The sequence below is a fragment of the Dromaius novaehollandiae genome, chromosome 4, assembly GCF_036370855.1.
Source record: "Dromaius novaehollandiae isolate bDroNov1 chromosome 4, bDroNov1.hap1, whole genome shotgun sequence".
In the NCBI taxonomy this organism is placed as follows: domain Eukaryota; kingdom Metazoa; phylum Chordata; class Aves; order Casuariiformes; family Dromaiidae; genus Dromaius; species Dromaius novaehollandiae.
Genome location: NC_088101.1, coordinates 84,650,657 through 84,672,291, shown reverse-complemented (window position 1 = coordinate 84,672,291; position 21,635 = coordinate 84,650,657). Strand labels below are relative to the sequence as shown.

The 21,635-nt window shown below is 44.0% G+C and overlaps 1 protein-coding gene across 1 annotated transcript in view; it reads left to right on the top strand.

The window, feature by feature from the left end:
* SMOX (spermine oxidase) overlaps positions 1-21,635 on the top strand; it is a 55,252-nt gene that overhangs the window by 17,070 nt on the left and 16,547 nt on the right. The window contains exons 2-3 of the mRNA XM_026121786.2: positions 12,879-13,113; positions 17,455-17,681. Of these exons, the coding sequence (XP_025977571.1) occupies positions 12,906-13,113; positions 17,455-17,681 (435 nt within the window). The 5' untranslated portion in view covers positions 12,879-12,905. The remainder of the gene's footprint in view (positions 1-12,878; positions 13,114-17,454; positions 17,682-21,635) is intronic.

Sequence of the window (21,635 nt, the reverse complement as noted above, 5' to 3'; positions counted from 1 at the left end):
AGCTTGGGTCTGGCTATTGCTTGTCCTTGTTAGCTCAGCAGCTGTGTTCCTCAACTAATAAACCCTCTCCCTGGTTTGAGGCTAGCATGGCTCAGCTGCAGCTAGTTATAGTGGCTTAGGTTTTGACCAGGTTACAGTGCAGATAGGTCCCTGATGGTCTATAGTATGTGGAAACACAGTGGTTTCTATCAAAGATGTTAGAATTCATGGCTGGATCATGATTTCTTTCTCCAGGGTTAAGATGAGAATAAACCGTTTGCTGTGCTAGGTTGAGTGTCACTCCTTTCTGTTTTCTCAGCTTTTCCTGATCCAGGAGAAGACTGTTCTGGCAGTGTAAGCTGTCCCTGGTGATGGAACAGGTGTGGGATGTCCTCTGGATAGACGGGCCCTTGTACCTAACATCTCAACCTCCCAAAGTCAAGGGGATGCTAAAGTGGCAGCTATAACATATACTTGTTCTTCTCTCTTTGGGGGATTTGTAGAGCAGAGGATTTACTGGCAGGATTTGCTCCTCTGTTGTGCAAGGAACATGCCAAATCCAAAGCTATGCTTTTTGTCACTGCTGTGAAACTCCCCTTTACTGTGTCCTGTGTAATAGTTCTGATTCCATTAGCTCTGTGGGCAGGAGAAGAAGCTCTGTAGCCCAGAACACATGGCTCAGGGAAGTTGTCGTCTCAGCTGCAGACAAGCTAACCAGCTCTGTGTGACCAGAGAAGCTGCAAAGAAAGGGAGAAGGAAGAAGAGGCTTCTGCCTCAGGACTGTCCCAGGAACTCGGTCAGTCTGGCCGTAGCTGGCCTATCTCTCACCTTCACGTGGTGTCCTTGCAATGTATTCCTGAAATGCCTCTGACTTCCTTCTTAGCCCATTTCTCTGGGAACCACTTTGGGGTGGTGACCACATCTTAGCATTTGCATGGGGGGTTCATATGGGTGGAGGAAATCATCTAGTTATCTTCATCCCCAGAACGGTAAATCCAGCGTGTTGTCTTGCTGACTGAGCTGCCTTCCACCAGGCTGTCAGAGGGGCCTTTGCACAGTGGTTCAAGATAGCCTAGTCCCTTCTCTTGCTCTCGGAGCTGGCTGAGCCGGCTGTATTCTCACGGTGCCCTTCAGCCAAGGGAACAAGCTTGATAATCAGCCATGGGACAGCCAGTTATTTTGATTTATTTCCTTTTGTTTTCCTTCAGAAGAGAAGGGTTTGAAAAACACATAATGGTGTGTTTTATCAGTGAGTTTTAAATGGCATGATTCATCCCCTTATGTTTTTGGCATGATGTTCTTTGGTTTATTTTTTGGATATCCTTGCAGCTCTGTTAGTACCAAGCATGGTATGGAAGTGCCCTGTGGCAGACAACCTGCTCTGCCCATATGTTAGCTTAAAAAAAATAATTATAATAGGAAGTCTTTATACTACATGCCAAGATGCTTGGGGCTTGTTAAATATATTCTACTTGCCAACAACTACCCAATTTAAAAAGTAGCCTTGGTGAGAATCGGCTTTGAACAAGTTCATTTGACTTGAGGGATATTTGCAGGCATTAAAACAAGTTGGGTCATAGTGGTAAAAATGTGCAGTGGTTTCCCGATCAAAAGCACCATCCGATGACCGCCTTTTTTTAAATCTCCTCCAAATGTTCAAAAGCACAGAGATTTTCCCATTTAGCACGTTTTTGGTGACTTTGGAGAGCAGAGGAGGCTTACTGGGGCAAGTGCTTTTGGGAGCCACGGGTGGGTTACTGCAACACTTGCTACAGTCTGTGCAAACAGTCCATCCGTGTAGAGAGGTATGGGTGTAACAGGACAGAGCATCCGGACATTTTTATCTTTGCCTGAAGTCAGAATTATTCAGCGGGGTTCGCTGGCTGCCGCCGTGGATTCCTCCCTAGTGTATAAATCACTATGACACTTATGGGCTCTTTAACAGGTTCATTTTTGAAGTCAGAATTGTGGGATCCGTGTACAAAGTGAGCTCTGCGCTCTGCCTGCTCCATCTTCGCTGGCTTATTGCCTGAAACTGCCTGCCCGGCCCGCTTCGCTGCCAGCTCTGCCGGTCATCGCTCCGTGAGGAGGTTAGTCCATGCAGGACGGGTGTGGGAGCTTGTGGCAGTCCTGCAAAGCGTCCTGGCCCTCCTCGTCTTGAAGACTGTTATCACCGGCTGTCCACGTTTCCCTCTGTCCATGGGATATTGGTCAGGTCAGTCCGAGACCTAGGCTTTAGCTAGTTGTCTTTTCTTGTGGTGCAGTTTTGGATAAGCTTTGTCTGTTCAGAAAAGCACACTGCAGAGAAGGTGCTCCGGTGCCTCTAAGGTAGCAGGAGGTCTTATCAGCTAGCTTTTTCCACCGTCTTTACTAAGGTAATTAGAAAATGTTGGATTTGATGGTTTATTTTTCTGTCTCCTCCGCATTTTTCCCGTATGATGGTGTTCTGAGAAGAGGCAAAGGGGACAGATGTCTTGGATCACACTTATGAAAAATATTGTTTCTCAGAACATTCTGTTTTTTTGTTGAAGAACTTAAACATTTCTGCTTTGTTTTCTACGCCAGCAGCGTGGGACCACAGAGTGGTGCTGCTGTTGGAGCCTGTAGCCTGCACGAGGTCTGATGGCCTGAGCTCTAAGATCTAGCAGCTTTGGGTTGTTTCTCATTCATAACCAGCAGAGTAGCTTTACAGAGGTAAGTCAGGGTGATGGTTCTTTATTTGACACACAGGGAAAACTGAGGCACAGATGGGTGAAATGGCTTGCTCAAGGTCCCATGGACCGTCAGTGGTCACCCAGGGAGTAGGAGCCTGTTATTTGTTGTGTGTATTGAAGGAACACAGGTTTCCAGCTTGGGAAGAGGAAGTATTTTAGTATGGCCCCCACTCTGCCTCTCCTGAGCCATGGGGAGGTGGTATTTCTAGCAGTGAGGAGGAAAATGAGGGTTTGCAGTGTTTTGTTATAAGTAGCCAGCCCAGCTCAGGTCATCCTCTCAGGCTTGAGGAGACCTGAGTTTGGGCAGGCAAAGGTTAATACCATGATTTCCATCTGTTTCTTTTGGGATGTGTCCAGAGGAAGCTGAATGCAGAGTCAGCCTGAAGGTCTCTGCTACCTCCAAACGCTGATGCTGCGGAGGTTTTCAGCAGAGGGTTGTGGATGCGGTGGATGGGTAAAATGGTGCTAGTTTTAAGGTAGTAGGTACAGCGTGTTGTGACTGTGTTTCCGTCCTTATGTCAGATCCAGCTGTGCATGCACTGCATGCCAGTCATTGTGGTGGGTCAGTAATTAGTAAGTGCAGCTTGTAGAGGCTCATGTACGACCAGCGCTACTGAACTGCAGCCGCCTTAGTCCCTCAAGCCACTTTTGATGGCTTGGGCTTTTATGTGGGCAAATTTTAGCAGATGGTAGCATTCATCCTCAGTCCAGATTCGCTTTTCTCTGACAGCCACCCTTATAAATTCCAGCAGCTCTCTGGAAACCACTTTGTTTCTACTTCTTCCCTGCAAATATAGAAGGCAAGACACAGGTTGCTCATCTGTAGCAGGAGTGCTGTCTTGTTTCTATCACTGCAGTGAAAAGCTGTGTCTGTCTCCCTTGTACCATCATGGTGAGAAAGTTTAGAGCCTAGTTAGCCCTCCATCACCAGGGCTGGTGGGCAACGGTGAGGTACATGGATCATATTGGTGCTATGGGATGTGGCGGGGAGGGTGCTGCACAGATGATTGAGGTGTTCCACTCAAAACCCACTTGGATCCAGGAAGACTCTTCTCTTGGGAATGTTAAATGCAGATCTCACTCTTGGGGAAGAGGTGGGGACCATATGTATAAAAATTTATTTAAATTTAAATTTATTTTTAAATATTTATAAATAAATATATATATAATATATAAATGTGTATATTCCCATTCTGCTAAATGACCAAAATGTGGATAGGTAGGCAATGAAGGAATATCCTTATTATGCCATGGGATGGTCCTGCCTTCTGAAGGTGTTTTGTCACGTGATGGGAAGGAGCTGCTAGCTCCTTGGGGAAAGTGAGGGGACCATGTTGGTGGCAGTCTTGTGGGGCAGGAGGTTGGGTTAGAGCCCTTCAGAGGTCCCTTCCGATCAACACTTCACAGTTTCTATGAGCTGTCAGAAAAAGTCTCCCCTGCAGAGACCCACTTCCAGCCCAGGCCTGGCAGCTACGTGGAAAGGTGGTGGCAGGAGTAGTCTGGGGCTGGGTGGGTTCCTCCAGCAGCCCACATCCAGCCTGCGAGTTTGCTTAGGCTAAAGGACCGAATTGGACAAAGCCTGAGCACAAGGCTGACGACGAAACGCTGCTCTGCAGGCTGTTTGTACCTGGCGACTGGAGGTAGGTTTGCAGCGTGCGCAGGCATGATGTGACTTGAAGTCAGTCTCACTGGTGCCTATCCTCATGGCAGCACCGACATTACAAGCCTGGGAAGGGCCCTGGTATGTACGGGGATGGCTGAAGTCCAGTCTGCTGCTCCCGCAGCTATCCCGGTATCCTCGGGGAGACGAGGTGTGTCCGCTCCTGTTGCATGGCGTACAACGTCGTCGGGCTGGTGCTTGCGCAACCACCGTATGAAGGCGGTTTATAACAGTCTGTTTCATTGACTCACGTATCTGATTGATGTGGAGGACTTAGGTTCAATTAATACGTCTCCTGCCTTGTGTTGAAAGGTTGTCTGTACTTAACCTGCGCGGATATAAGTGGTGGCTCTGAAAAGGATCGTGAGCGAGTTTGGCAGGCAACCTGCTGGATTAGGCAAGAGTGGAAAGGAGGGGAGGGAAAAAAAAAGTGAAAGATGTTCCAGTTTGACATGTTTACAGCCTGCAGAGCTTGGAAAGAGCGTCTTGAAATAACAGGCAGCGAGCTTTAATGTGCTTGTTTCTGAGAAGGCTGATTAAAGTGGAAAAGAGGGAGAAGTTACAAAATGCTCATTTATTATGCCAGGAGCCAAAGAGAACCACAGCTAAAAGAGACGGGAGGTGCTGGTGATAGGCAGCGTTGAGGCAAGTGCAGAAACCTCCTTCCACCTCGGGCATTTTTGTACCTACTCAGAGGTACGGTCTGTTCAGTGGATAGCCTGACTCTGAAGCTGGGAAAGGTGCTAAAGGAGATAAAAGTGCTCCAACCAGAATAATCCTTCCAAGCACTTCTCCCTCAGCTTAAAAAAAAAGAGACTCATTAGAGTCAATAATTGGATATTTTGTTAATTGGATAAAAGTCACTCATTACAGCCATGCAGTTGCTTGATACAAGTAGTGCTAGACTACTTAATGAGTTAATGGCCTAAATGCTGGAGTGTCTTTACATCTGCTAAAGATGTTGCTGTTCTGCTTCCTGTGCACGAAGCTCTTGCATGTGGGCTCCGTTAATAGAGCTTTCAGATAACCGTTTTATTGTGTTGATGAGATAATAGAGATGATTATTACTATTGAAAAACAGGCTTTTGAACCTCTGCACAAAAAAGTTAAATGATTTTTGTTTTGTTTTCTGTTCCCTGCTCTGGGGGGTCAGTATGGCTGGTTTTCATTCCTTAAGCATCGTCAGAAGCCACCCGTGTGCACACCTCTGTCTGTACAACACCGTGCTAATGATGCATACGCTCACAGACCTATGGTTGCGTGTGACTGTGGATTCCCAAGGTGCAAAGGACAGAAGGGATCATCTTGGACATCTTTTCTGACCTCTATAGCATGGGAACATCTCCAGTGGCACAACCCTGTCTTCTGGTGGAACTAGAGCATAAATCTCTATGGGAGCTGATCCTGATTTAAAAGCTTCGAGCAATATCGTGTCCTCTCTGTCTTTAGGGGAAAGTGTTCCAACAGCTGGTTACCGTCACTATTAAAAATAGACCTTTCTGCTCTGCATTTGTCTAGCTTCAGCTCTTAGTTGCTCAATCGCACTTTGACTAGATTAAATAGCCTTTTGGTGTCAAGTATGCTCTGACAGTAAATGCTTTCAGGCTATGACCGATGTACCCGCCTTATAACTGCACGTGTATGTAATGCCCCTTCATGTGCTGATACTCTCTGGAACAGCTGCAATTAAAAAAATTCCCTTCTTCCTCTGCTTAGTGTGTTTAGTTCTAGCGCTTCCATTTAGTCGTTCAGCTGAAATCAGGTCTCGTCTGATTTATTTCAGTTCCTTTCAAACAAACGCAGTCCTGTTGTTCCTGTTGTTTAGGTTTCCGATGAAGGCTGATGCATAATTCCCGGCAATTAAAAACCTGGAGGGAATAAAGCGATTCTAGTAAAGTTTAGTCTGTTTATGCTGGAGCTGCTTGGTCTGTGCGGTCAGCAGGGATTTCATTTGTGTTGATTATGCATTTCTCACCCTCCAGACTGGCCGTTGCTCTTGTTAACGTGAAGACCGTCACTTCAGCGCTGTACAGAAGTACTAAAACGTGCAGACAAGTATTGTGGTTAGGAAAGAAAGCCATGTCCCTACGCAGGAGTCTGAGAATAGCATGTGGAAGTACAATCATTCCTCGCCTGTTCTGGAAGTGCAGTTCATCTCAGCCTCATTTTAGCTGTCTGAAACTATTTCTAGATCAGTAAGTACTGTAGTGGTAATAGAAGAGGATATGTTGAGCGAATGAGTCAGTGCTGAGGGCCCCGCATCTATGCTGTGCATGTTTCAGTGTGGACTTGCTCTACTCCTGTCCCATAATGAATGTCCTTTAGTGGATGCATCATGTGTTCTCTTGGAGTGCATCTTCTGGTTTAGTTTCATCCAAAAGGAGTCCAGTTTGGGTGCTCCAAGAACCGCACAACATGAATGAAAGCGTGGGAAGTGGAGTTGTCATTCCAAAGCGAACTTATGAGCCTAGCTAAACTGCTAATGTAAGTGACTCAAAAGGATGAGGTGACTTTTTTTAAACTGGTCTGTAAGCTCCCTTTCAGCTGTTCCATCCTCAGGTACATCTGAGATCAGCAGGATGGGTTACCCTCTACTGGTGTCTTCTGCTCTCCAGCTCTCTGAAAAGTTGAGGACAGCAAATGCAAGTTGGACTTCTGACTGGTGAAGCTGGATGAGAGGAATTCCACCTGGAGTGGCCATTACTGTGCCCTGTGGGATGCAGGGAGCTCCCTTCTGGGTATCAGGCAACCTACTGTGTGAAACAAAGCAAAGTCTGGTGGGAGAGGAAGGCCTTTTTTTAGAGTAACTGATCTAGGTGGAGGGAAAAAAAAAAGAAAAAAGAACCAGACAAGCTTTTAAGTATGCAAGCCTTTCTTTTTTTTCTTTTGCTTTTTTTACGTTACCTTGTCTAAGTCTTTGTGTCATCACGGCTATGACAGTGCCACTGCAAGAGTGTTTGGGTGAGCTAAGAATAGCGGATTTCCTTGAGGAATGTTTTTGTTTGTTTTGGTTTTGTATTTTTAAATTGTCTGAGCCTTGGTGACCTCTTTCTTAAGGGCCCTGGAAGAACAGCCTCATCAGGGTACAGTTGTAATAAGGACGGCAGCTGTGAACTGCCTTAATTCTCTGGGTTCTTCCTGGTGACTTGCAGAGCTTTACTGGCAATGTGATAAAAATAACACGAAATGGAGATATCTCTGAATGTTGTTGCTGTTGCTACTAGATTAGGGGTAGGAAAGACTAGCATAACTTCTGCATTGATGGTATTTCTGAATTGCCCTTGTCTGTGGATCCACTGTAACTTAAATAGGCAGAAGGTGGCCTTTGTTAAAGGGGATACATCCATAAAATATCCTTATTAGAGGGAGGAGACACAGAGGAATCTATGATTGCTAAGTTTTTGCTAGGATAGCTCTGGTGTGAAGTCCTAATGAAAGCTAAAAGCTCCTCAGCGTAGATGAAAAGAGTCATCTGCCTGGGACCAGTCACTGGTCTGGGTGTGTAACTAAGGTCAGCAGAGATGAAGGGATGGGGAGTTTGTAGGACTGAAGGGTACAAATGCCAGGAATGCAAACCCATGGTTCGGGATTGGTAGAATGGTGCCCATCTTGGAAAATACATTTTTATGAAGATTTGCCTGCTGGGAAACAGAAGTTGAGCTCTTGGGTTTTATTTAGTGGTTTTTTTGAATGGAGGAGATGGACAGTAGTGAGAAGAGATTAATGAAGAAGGGTGGTGGCACTTAGAAATACAAGGAAAGAATGGAAATAGATACTGAGAAAAGGGAACAAATCTGGAAGAAGACGCAGTTAAAATATCATGAGTGAAATGGTTAGAGAAACAAGAGGTAGCGGGATAAAAGCTGTATCTTTAATGCAGAATGAAATCATGGCTTATCTGGATTTTTCTTTATGGTGGGTAACCCGTGCCTATTAGCTGTGTCACAGGAAAGCCATAACAGACAAGGTGGGAGGATTTCACTCTTAGGCAAGCTATGATTTAGTATTATGCTTGCTTTTGGTTCTTGCTTTTGGTTGGATGCATAGTAAAATTACAGCCTCAGAGAGATTCACAGCAGAGCAGCTAACATACTGCTTACTCTGTAATTTAAAAAAAGCAAACAAAAAACCCCCAGCCTTCTGGGAATCGAGTAAAAGTCAGAAAGCCAAACTATCTTTGTGTCAGAGGATCTCGTAGTATTCCCTGGCAAAAGCAGTGTCTGGTGGGTTGGCAAATAGTGAAGGTAGGGCATTGCAGCTGATAGACTGTCTTATGTACTTATTTATGAGCCTAACAGAGTGTGTAACTGATACTGAATAAGTGCAGTGGGGATCACATATTTATATTGTCTGTTGATTTCACAATGGAGTATGTATCCTGGTTGGGAAGCTCAAGCTCTTGCTAAATTTTAATTACCTCCCCCGGCTGATCATACAGTGAAGGTGGTTGGTTAATTAAGGGTGGTTTCTAAATTGGGATTCCGTATATGGAAAAATACCCTGTTATTTTCTCATCTGTCTAGACAGGTAACCTAATCTGGTATTAAAATGCTGAAACAGGAGGGGAAGACATGTTCTTGAGGACTTGATGTGAAGAATTCACAGGAGTTTGCTGAAGCTGGCATTAGGAAAGCTGTACTTGAACTGAGCTAAAACTGTTGAATTCTTGCAGGATATAGATGGCAGAAAAGGTGTTTCTTTACTGTGGCAATTAAAATACGTACATCAAAGTGTTACCTGGAGACTAGCTGAGAAGTGAAGAGTTTTATGGAATGTATATGGGTTGTAATAAATCCTGAAGACATTTTTAGGAAGAATTATTGCAACTGTAGGTTTATAATAGCTTGAAAATGAGGAAGGGCTAGCCAGATGAGAAGTTATTGTCTCTTGGAGGAGAGATGACTGGGATCATGTATGAAGGTCCTTGGCACGGAGGAGGATGTGAACAGGGAGTGATTACTCAGTGCTTCTTGTAACATAGTTTTGGGGAATGCCCTCAAGTCTCATTGAGTAGTGGGTTTGAAACCACCGAAAAGACGTTAATGTTTGCATAACGTTCATAGACTGAGGAGCTCCTCACCACACAACTGCTGCGAGGGCCAGAAGCATCAGTGGGCTTCCAAAAGGAGTCAGCAAATTCAGTGGGAAAGAGGGAAAAGTTCACTGATAGTTATGCTCTGAGGTCTGGAAATGAGGTCCATGTTAGGATGTCCCTAAAGGACTTATGCTGGAGGCTGTTTACTGCCAGAAGAGGGTCATTCCTGTTTGTACTGACCCCAGGCTCTTCAATGTGACTTGCTACAGCAGCTCTTGTGTACCCTTTAACAAATCTTTTGTCCTTCAGGCAGCTAAGCTTCATATCCCAGTGATGGTCTCCTAACCTTTGTTTTTTTACAGGGGAAGTGTAGAGAAGTAGCCTTTGCTTTCCCGCAGCTGCACATCAGGCTCTGAGGTCCCGATGTTCAGGGCCCATCTTCAAGTTTTTTAAAGAAACCAGAAACCTCTGACTTCTTAGCTTGATAGGTTAAAAGTCAGTAAGTTGGCATGTTTGGAAGGGGAGGTCAGGGACCAGTGTTGACTCACTGACCACTTACCCCTTGTGCAGCCTTGAAACGATAAGGGACCAAGAAAAGTGACCTCACTTGACCTCAAGCATAGGTAAAAGATGACAATGGAAGAAACATCTCTTTTGGGGAAGCCAAGTTTCTTCCCATTGTCCTGCATTGTAAATAGAGAAAAGTGATGCTTCCTTTTCAGTTATTTTTTGAACTAGAATGTTGTCCCTAATCTCTGTTTGCGGTGTGCGTTGTGTGCCTCTTTTGAGGGTGGTCTTATCTTTCATATCAGCCTCTGGCTGGTAGGTATTTAATCTACGCATCGTGGAGTAGTTCCTGATTAATTCCCAAGGGAAGCACTCCTGACTGCAGAATAGGCCTGCTGTGTTCCTGTTTATCTTAACCCATTCTGAAAATCCACTTTCAAAGTGAATTAAGATAAACAGGAACCAAACACCCCTGTCCCAGATAAGGAACGTCTGCAGGAGGAATGAATGGGAAACAAAGCAAGCAAAGATTAGTTCTGAGGTGTCTGCAACAGAAAGCTTGACCCATCTCATCAGCTGCTGTAGGGAAGGTGTCTTGCATCTTCCTCCTCCCTGCCTTTTCCCGAGCTTTACTGTTGCTTCTGGAGCCGGGGAAGAAAGTGTTCTCTGCGGCTTTTTCAGACTGATTTACTGCTTTTGGATGCAGCTTGCTTGGGAGTAAGTCCAGTGCCTGGTTTTGGCTGCTCATAGCTTTTCCTCTTGTTAAATGACCACGATTCGTGACTCTTGCCATGAACTAGAAAGCGCTGCATGCTTGACATGTTTGACTCCTGCTTGGGAATAACTCTCCAAACACCAATGGCTGGCTCCACATGAGAGAGATCTGCTAGCTCAGATCCATCGGTCAGGAGGTAAAAATAGTGAGATCTGACTGATGTAACCACAGGTAGAAGTCTGTAGTATGGCTGCAGCCTTAACTGGCTAAATGTCATCTTTTCTGTTGTTCAGTGGCATTTGGAACAAGCCATGTTGGCAGGAGCAGAGTTTGTAACAGCACTTTGCTAAAATCTCTTGCAGGCGAGCCCAAATAGAACAGATCGGGCTGAAGTTTCAGCATTGAAACAAAACAGTTTCAGAATAGTTATGAGGAGTGCAAGCGTTACCATTTTACTGCTGCTTTAATGACTACTGACATAAATCTAGTGTCCTCTCTGTATTACGCGGAGCAGGACACACTTGGTCAAGATATAAAAATGCTTTAAGACTGTGGAGTAAAGGGGACTCTCCAAATAAAACCACTATTGTGTTGTCCTTCATTAGTACACACAGTCACATGCTGCAGTAGCCCAGCAGTGTCTTAAGAACAAAGGTTTGATTCTTCTCCTGGTGATGCGGGAGAGGAACAGTAGTCTTTGATGTTGGCCAAGTGTTGGGAGACAGGAAAAGGAGAAGGGAGCTGGGGAAGAGCTCAGAAGGAGTATCCTGTTTGTTTTTTTGTTTTTTGTTTTTTGTTTTTTTTTTTTTAAACTTGGCTTTCAGTAGGTGGTGTGTTGGGAGGACAATAAAAAGGCAGAGAATGATGTGCACACTTTGTCTGAATCGTTGTGCACCGGCTGATTCAAGGCTGATGAATCTTGGACTATGTGTCTCTCCTTTACAAAGCTAGAAGAAATGTCTTCTTGAATTTGGGTGGAGTGTGGGTCTTCATATCTTGTTCTTTGGCACTCTGGAGGACAGGTGTAAACCTATCCAGACTGGACATCGACATTTGTGTGTAAGGACATCCTACACATGTGACCTATAAAAAAGGTTAAACCTTCCTTGCAATGAGACTGGAAGCACTGACTGTGACCGATGGCAGCTATGGTGGTGACTTTGGCCTGCTGTCGCTCTGGAGAAGGCCTCATGGACACTCTGCTTCCCCTGTTCCTGCCAGATGTTGTGTCTTTTGGCTCTTCTTCCTAATGTAGTGAAGTTCATGGGACCGAATCCTGTTGCTGTGGATGAGAGCAGCTGTCTTCTTTGAGTGGGCGTATTTTCTATCTCATGGCTGCTAAATCAGAGCATAAAATCTTTGCTGGAGAATGTTCACAATACCTCCACGTTCTCAAGAGCGTATAAACAGACAGGGACAGAATATGGATTCAGGCCATGTACTAAAATAAGGCAATGGGACCTGAAACTAAGAGTCTACACAGCCAAAAAGATGGCCTCTAGGAGTTTGCAAAGGAAAATGGGATACTCCTTGGAGGATTGGTTGAATATATTGTGTAGGTGAAGGTAATATCAATCCAGTGGGAACCGGTGTGGATTTGAACCTCACTTCATCTAACACCGAGGCTGATCCTGATGGGGCAGGATGGTGTTGGCTCAGGGGCTGTGTCATGTGGCTGAATTTTTCAGCTGGCCCTCACTGGCTTTCATCAGTTGAAATGTTTCGTCCGTCTGTACCATTCCTGTAATGATTGGTTTGATATCTGATCTCCATGCTTTGAGCTAAATCCGCTTTACCGAATCCCGTAGTTATATGATCTGAAGCTTGTGCTTTGTGGTTGCCACAGAGGCATAGTGAAGCTTCATTACTGTATTGTGGAGCTTGCTGTTCCTGGGTGTGTGGCTTTCTTTTTTATTTTTTTGAAGTCTTTACCACAAAATTGCCACTTCTGGAGGTTATTTAAGGAGATGGGAGTTTGAAAATCCTTTGACTTCTCTGGAAAGAGCGTACACGGTTGCAAGAGGGTGGAGACTTCTGGAGTTTCCAGTGTTGGTACTGCAGACCAAAAAGTTGTTGCATCTCAGTCTGACCTCAGTTATCCTTACTATGCATCCCATTTGAGAGGTTGGTTCTAGTTCACAAGTTCACTTTCTTTCTTGCTGGAATTTTTTTTTTTTTTTTTTTTTTTACAAGCTTCCTTAGGATTTTAACTGCAGAGGCTAAGTGTGAGCCAAGTTCCCTGAACACACTTGTTTGCTTTTTCCATAGGTTCCTTAGAAAGAGAGCTTGGACGGCATGCAAAGTTGTGAAATATCTGCAGACAGCACGGATGATCCTCTTAGTAGTGGCCTACGGAGAAAACGACAGCCTCGAATAGTAGTTATTGGTGCTGGGCTTGCAGGCCTGTCAGCTGCAAAAGCGCTCTTGGAAAGTGGTTTCACGGATGTAACTATCCTTGAGGCAACTGACCGAATTGGAGGCCGAGTGCAAAGTGTGAAACTTGGTAAGAGCAGTATTTTGGTAGCAACGCATTGGGTTTTCTTTCTGAATTCTGCGAGCAAGTCTTTGTATTGTTACTAAGTTAATTTGGCTTTGGAAGCTCGCTTTTTCAGTCAATATGCACATGCAGAAGGGTACTTGAAGTATGACATTATCAGGCATGTGACTCCGTGGGCTTCCTTTAGGGTGGATGGGCAAATCTGGGCTGTGCTCACGACACCTTCAGATCTTTAGATGGAAGGCTACTCCCAAGTGGACCATATTTCCGTAAAATGAAGATCTTGGTGATTGTTTTTGCCTTTATAAGAAGAGCTGGGTGTAACAGGCCTGTGAGAAGTGTGCTGTGATTGCATAACTGTGTCAAGACAGTTTCCACCACAGTTTTCAAGCTTGACTCTTGAGTAAGAGCAGTCAGGAAATCTCCTGGCTAGAGAACATCCATTTCTCTGTAACTTACATCCCTTGCAAAGGGGCAAGCTCAAAGCTATTCTGTTTCACAAATAGCCCCATTCATTTCCCTAGAACTAATTTATTTTGTAGGCACTACCCACTGTGAATCAGGCTGCTGGAAAAACCTCTTGAATGTATCCTTTCATCCTGATTTGCAGCTTTCCTACCTCTGTGACTTCCTTTCTCAGCATGTAATAGAGGTGCAGACACTGGATATTTTAATCCTGTGTCAATTGGAAGGGCCTGTAAAATCTCTAAATGCAAAGTTACTGGAACAAATGTTGCCCTTTTCAGTACAGTAGTCAATGAGACTTCCCCTGGTACCTAGAGGGGCATTGCCTGTCTCTTCTCCGCAGGAGGCGAACAGCTCTTCATTTTTACTGAATTGCCTTCCTGATTTCAATTAACTAGTTCTGCTTCAGATCCCACTCTGTGTGTTTATTAACTTCAGCCTCTTGCTGGCCTCCTTTCTTTTTACTTGTCCGGTCCTTACATCACACACTGCATTTTACTCGATAAGCTTACTGTAGTAAATAAACAGCAGTATCCTATGAACTTTTAGAAGGGAAATGAATGAAAAGGCAGTCGGACAAATCTAATCTCCTGGCTCTGAACAGGGCACTTTACATTCTGCTGAGACTTGGCGTGGAGGTTGGAATGGGAAGTGTGTCCTCTGCTCACAATGCACTGCATTAAAAATATCCTGTATCATGTCTGTGAGAGGAGGGAAGTGTTAAAGATCTGAAATCTTCAGGGAGCAATAAATACTTTTGTCAGTGCACCTGTGAAATAATTTTGTGGTACTAATACAGAGACCTTTTCTGTCACCTTTGGATACCTTCATCAGTTACTCATATCTCTGCCTTTGCTGGGAATCTACCTCCTGATTGTTATCACTTCTTAATTAACATGAAGTAAGAGCAGGCTTTCCTGCCTGGCGAAGATGTTGTGGTTTGCAGCTGTAACCATTATTGGCAGAGTAAAGGACTGGGATCTAAAATTTTGGTCTTGATATGTTAACACTTGTTTGAAAACTGTGAACTGTCTTGTCTCTTCTTATCTTTTGCAAATTACTGAAATTACACTATGCAGGTATTGCGTGCAACTCTTTACCAAGATGGGTGCATGTTCTGGCACCTTGTGAGCTTTGCAGATGCTCTTCAGCCATGCAGTTTTGGAGCTCTGTTGGGTGGGAGTCTTCAGAGGCAGCATTTGCCTGGAGCCTCCTTATTCCCCGCTTCCAAAGCGACGGGGAAGCATGACCCTGGGCTGTACCGTCTTCCTCCGTCCTACCCAGAGCACCAGGATTGCACCTGGGGTGGGCTAAACCTGCTCATTTCTTGGATGTGGCTAACACTTCCAAAAAACTGTTAACAGAAGTGGTTCTTCCGAGTCTTCGACATATGACCACTTTGATCTGCTGGTTTGAAAGGAGTTTAAATATTAGACTTCTCTGGCCACTCCCCTCTGATGTAAGATGCAATTTAAACCTTCAGCAGAGATGGGATGACACCTTCATGGAGTTATATCCTAGTGCTTCCACTCTCACCGAGCAATGCTGTATCTTGCAGGAGTTAGTATTTTTCCTTCCTTCAGGACCAGTTTTAAAGTATGTTGCTACTAAGCCCAGGGGAATAATTTGGATTTTTCAGAGGTTTGGTTCATCATCTCTAATGCAGGTGAGGCAGAGGGTTTATGTGTCTGTGGATTGTAAGTGTGTTTCTTGTATATGATATATAACATCTGTATCCACTGCAGATATTTCACGACAGGATGCCTGAGGAGTAGTCAGGGATTCAAAGGGAAATGTGAAAGTTCCTGTGCATATTCAGAAGGCTTGATATGCAATCTATGCATTCCTTTGGAAAATTGCTGGTATGGTATATTGTTGTGTATAGGCCTGTTTTGACTGCTGCTTGTATGTCAATAGTTATATTCACAGAGTAGCAGGCAGATTTTACAAAAATTTGTTTTATTGTGTGATTCATTCAAAGTAGTTTAATATTGAAACTGAAATCTTTTAAAGACCTGGAAGTAAATTAGGTTTCTCTGTTTAAAAAGATGTTACTTAATTTTACACTTTTGAATAACTTATGTAATTTACACTAGGTAATAACTGGATTATCTGCTTGGGAGTAATGATAGTGAGTTTCTAAGTATGACAGGCTAGATGGGCTATTTTTAATTTGCTGGTATTCGAATGCCTTCTACACAGCCACTGAAAATGGGAGAACTTGGACAACATCATTCATATTACTGAGCACCAGTTGAGAGGGACCTGCTGGTGCTTTTGGCGTTTCTTAGAGAGATCAGGTGCCCTATAAATAAGAGCTAGATCCAGGGGGATTTAGTGTAGCAAAGAGCAAGCTCCTGACATGAAGCAGCAGGCAGTATTCCTGCTGCTGACCTGGTGTGTGATGACTCGCAGGAGGATTGCAGTTAACAAGGTCACTGCCACATGCAATATTTACGAGCCTTGTACCTTTGGCTGCCAATGTACAGCAGTCATTTCCACTAGGCTGGATGCTTTGGGGGTATATTAGAATTTGTGGTGCCTTAAATGTTCAGACGTTTGTGCCTTGATGCTGCATACCTTTAAGCACGTGCTTTATTTTAGGTATGCCTAGAAGTCTTTGCACTCTCAAGCCCTGAAATGTATATTTTTGAAGGGCAGTCACCATGCTTCTTAATGATGAGGTTGTTGTCTTCTTGAGAAACAAGGCGTGTGGGGATTCCCTTAGAGGCAGTGTCTCAGCTGGAGAGTGGCATTTCTTGGAGCTTGCTCCCAGTAAACCTGAGTGCATTGGTATAATGCTGCAATGTTTTTTTTCTATCTGAGCATCTATTCACATGTTAAACAGTACATGATGACTGGTAACTGCATGATCCTTTCTTCATCAAACAAGATCCTGTTGAGAGTGAAAACCTTCAGCCTGTTAACTCCTCCACTTATCCTTCATCACACATTCACATACCTTTACAGAACAAGTGGTGCTATGTGGTGTGACTGGGATGCTGAAAAAGATGGACTGGTTTGTCAGATTTTTTTAGAACTGTTAGCTTTGGACTTCTGAACCTGATTTAAATTTTCAAAGGCATAAGTAGTAAAATGAATGTATTTCCTCATGTGGGGAATGGAAATGTATTTTTTATTTCAGATAGCCTGAGGCATTTTTATAAATAACATGCATTTTTAATCACAGGACAGGGCTTAGCATGCAGGTGAATGTTGCTGTCCCAAGGCAGCCCCCATTTTTCCTGCATCTCACTGCTTATTTCCTGCATCTGGGTATCCGTCTCCTCCTATCCAATACAGTAGATATTTGAAGTCTTTAGGTAATCTATGTATGTTCTTTCCCTGCTGCTTTAATATTTGTGTAAGCATTCTCTTATGTCCTGTTTGAAATAGTACAGTGTGGATTCTTACAGCTCTTCTCCTTTGCTCCCTCACCCACCTTTCACTAGTGTATAGCTTGCACGAGCAGTACATCCTCTACTCTCCAGTCTTGTTCTTAGGTGCAATTTTATAGAAGATGATATAGAAAGGCCAAGTAGCAAGCATAGAGCAGCTGGCAACAACCATGATAAGAACTGGGAACCTAAAAGATTCCACATTTCACTGTAAGTATCAGAGGTGGCACTGTGGTGTATCTTTACTGGAAACATCCCATCTTTCTAGCACTGTCTAACATTGTATCCTGAAGGACTGGTTTGAAAAACACTGATATTACCCTCATGTAGTAGGGAAAGCTCTACTTAAGTGATGTTCAAACATATGGTGTCCTTAGGCAATTGTTCTGGTTCTGAACATGTACCTTTTATTTAGGATTGTGTGTGATACACTTTCAGGAAAATAGGTTTCTGTAACTAGTCTGCTTGATTTACACTCCTACAGAGCACGCCACTTTTGAACTGGGAGCTACGTGGATCCATGGTTCACATGGAAACCCAGTCTATCATCTAGCAGAAGACAATGGTTTACTTGAGGAGACTACTGATGGTGAGAGAAGCGTTGGCCGGATCAGTCTTTACTCCAAGAATGGGGTGGCTTATCATCTTACCAACAATGGACAAAGGATCCCGAAAGATGTGGTTGAAGAATTCAGTGATTTATACAACGAGGTTGGTATTCAGCTGCTCTGTCAGGCTCTGGATTTGTTTGAAACATGGGGACCCCTTGTCAGTTTTAACACTCCAGGTGCTGGGCAATGGTAGAAAACTGGTAATGTCTTGAATTTCTTTTCAAGAGATCAACCTTTAGTTTGCTTTCATCTGCTTAACTCATCCCCATTTAACATCCCTGATGTGGGATTAAGTCACTGTTGTTAGGAAGATAAATCTTTCCACGTTTGTCATCAATTTAATCATTTCCAGCAACTATTGCTGGGGAGATACAATCATTTGCTGTAGAAAGTTGCTACTTAATTAGCAGGATAAAGTAGGGATCAAATTACTAAACAAAGTAGAACACAAAACCTTAGCAACAACCAGCTAAATATTGTAGCTCTGTGACATTTTATTGAGGTTACAAATACCATAGCGTGCTGTGTAGTATGCCAAAGTCAGCGCAGTGTCGCAGGCATTGCAAGATTTCTTGCATCAGAAGGAAATTAGCATACTTTCCAGTAGATTCAGATCGATAGGGGCTTCATTTTAAAGTTGTTTTAACTTCTTGTGTGTCATGTTCGGTGACGACCTTCTCAGTTCAGTGTAGAGCAGGGCCTCCTTGTATGACTGAAGAGCCAAATCAAAACAAACTACAGATGCAGAATCTAAAAGTACTAAATGGAAGATTGCAGGATGGAAATGGAAATGCATGCTCAGTGAAGAGGTTAACCTCTGCTAAAGAAGCAATAAGCTGATGTTAGGTTCCTTGACAGGAAGGGCCAAATTTGGTTTGATGTAACTTGGCATTACTCTTGTGATTCTGCTGTGTTTCTGTCAGAGGGAAAATGCAGTTCTATTTATTGATTTGTGTGTTGAACACACATGAAATAGAAAGACTGATAATACTTCTATCTGCTTTCAGTATCTAGACTTAGCCTTAGGTAGAGTGGCATAGGAGGAGGCTTGCCAAAGCTCACTTATAATTATTCCCCACATCTTTTTGCATGTCACTTATGAATTATATTTTGGGGAAGGGAGCTCAAGGCAGAATATCTTCTTATCCAAGGAATGTGATCTCTGAGTGGCTTATATAAAATGGAGCAAAAAATTATTTTTTTTTTCAGGCTATAGTCATGTCTGAAACCTTCAGATTTTTATCTGACAGTGAACTTCGCCAGTATTTGATGTTTGGCTAAACACACACTAGATTCAGGTTACTCTTACATAAATTATGTAAAAAAAAAAAAAAAAAAAAAATATGTCCTTGAACATTCAGAAAGCCACCAAGAAGAACTTTTTACTGTAGCCTGTGATGAATTATCATGAATTGAATGTAGAGAAGGAATGTGGACATTTTACTTGGATAGACTTTTGACATTTGGGGGCTCAGAGCTGGAATCTGTGATGGAATGGTACAAAATCACTTCAACTGTAGAGAGGAGTAGTAGGAATTTCAAAGAAACATCATTAAGGAAGCAATCCACAGCATGGGAGAGAATTCTTCTTGGACAAGTGAAGGTGGAGATAATTTGTTTGAATGTCTTTTTCATATTACTGGATTGAAAACATAATCACAATCAACTGAAGAAAAAAAAAAGGTAAGATGAGTTTGGAGCAAGGTCAACAGCAAGTAAGACTAGAAGTGAGAGAGGGAATAAGTGAAAATACTGCAGCAAGCAACATTAATGCATGTAAATGGATGAAACACCACCACACTGCAGGCAGTGTTCAATGATCATCTTGTCTGAAAGAAAATAGGAAAATCTCCAGCAAAGGAAGTGTGTCAAGGCAGACAGACTCTGAAATAGAAGAAAATACAAAGATGAGAACTACTTAGTTTTGAAATACAGCTGATAAGATAATGGCTATAACAAGGTGCAGATGGTTTAAAAATGATGAATTTGGCAAATCTACCCTTTCCTTTGAAGCAAGAGAAAGGGGGCAGCCAGTGACATGACAGAAGAACACATTAAAAGTTAATCTTCTTTACACAACACGTAATTAGCTTATTGTTGCCACAGGATATCTTTATTGCTAGGAGACAGAAAAGGATTTCACATTTATGGATTGTAAAAATGTCTACAGCTACTCTCTGCCATAAAAAATGTGTAAGGGGCAGCTTAAGCCAAGAAGAGGACATCAGCCAACCTCTAATTACTTTCGATGGGGAGGCACTTTGCATTCCTTATTCCTTTGCAGCGTGCTGGCATTTCTTGTGAGGGCAGCTCACGGTGCTCTGGAGCTTCTTGTCCCAGCTGCTCTCTGGGATGTCAGACTAAATGATCTTTAGGGATTTAAGGCAGCTGACCGTGGGTTCTTCCGTGCGCTATTTCAGAAAAGTGGGAAATAAGGCGGGTTGTGCAAAGTGCTGAAAAACTCGCATTTCACACAGTCTTGTTTAACTGAAGTGCCCTGGCGGCTGGGCAACCAGGAGTGTATGCAGCAGGCGTGCGCCTTTGGGAACCTTCTCCTTTGGCATAAAGTGCAGAGGAGGTTCCCGTTACGTATGTGTTGAGTCAGTCTGGTACAGCTCTGCTTTCTTTTTTTCCTCCCCCCTTTCAGCTTTTCTATATTTTCACCAGAGCCCGTTCTGTTGGGTTTTTCTGTTCTGGCTGGCCAGTACTGTCTTGCTTTAACTGCTAAGGAATTGGGTGCTGGGGAGAAAAGGTAAGAATTTGGGCTTCAGTTCTGTACTCTACTTTTATTTGGAGACAAGGTTTTAGAAACAGGTGTTTTTGTCGCATCCTGAGGTTGTCACATCAGGGTGAACAGCAGTTTTGCAGCTCACCAAATCCTGAAGTCAGGTGCAGGTGACAGGCTTAGCACTGCGCCTCGTAGGAGCTCCCGGAGCCCTCTCGGGACTCCCCGCTGCTAGCAGTCCCGACATCGTGTCCTCTCTCACTACTTCTCCCCCTGTAGAAGAGCGTGCGGTAGCAAAGGCTGCAACGCAAACTGTCCTGACCTGAAAATAAAATAATAAAAAAAAAAAGCAGCAACCACATGATGAAGGAGCACTGGCATTAACAGTGGAAAATGCAGCCCTGAATGAACGGGGGTTAAATTTGTCACAGTTTCACATGCCTGCCTTCCCCTACGCAGCCGGCTCGCTTCCCATGAACTCGCGCGCTGCCCTTCTTTTGCTGCAGCTGCTGCTGTGTGCTTGGGTTCAAGCGTATCCTCCAGCCCCGCGTCTCCATCTGCGTGTCCCTACTCCCTCTTACCTTGTTCAGACACCGAATTCTGGTGAATACAAAGTGCAGAGGGTCCCCTTTGAGTGAGCATTTCGCTCAGCATGTGGGTTGCTGGAGCCCGACAAAGCCTTAGGACTCCCCTCTCCTATACTCAGTTCCCTGGTAGGAAGGGCAAAGCACCTCTGTACCTCCAGAGCCTTGCCTCGCTTGGTCATTTGGAAAGTCCATACACTTTTTCCGGGCACTTATCCAACTATTTTTTGGCTGGCTGCTTCTACACAAATTTTGCTTCATTTTGTTCGAAGTAGCCTGAATTTTTTAATAGCTGCAGGGATGTCTCACAGAAGCCTTTATTTGGTTGTGAGGAAGCCATGCAAGAAGACTCCGTTTCTATAGCAGAAAGGACAATCAAAATCTTACCACGAGCTGGTGACCAAGGTGACTTGGGCGCTCCTCCGTGAGAGTACTAGCAAGCTTGGCAACATCTGTAAGAGTTGTCACCATTCCTTCAGAGCAGCTACCTGTATTTCCACCCTCACCCTTGCCAAGCAATGCCCATCATGAAGGGCATCAGGCCTGCAGCTGGCAAGACATCTCTCCAGCCACGCTGGTTTTAAGCCCGTCCTTATTTGTACTGTGTAGGGCTGGCATTGCTCAGAGTCATCATCTGCCTGTTTGGTCAGCTTCTCAAAGGGAGGAGGAGAAGTTAAGTACCAGCACTGGAAGCTTCTCCAGGCTGTCATGTCCATGCCACACGTCCATAATCTTCCCACCTTCC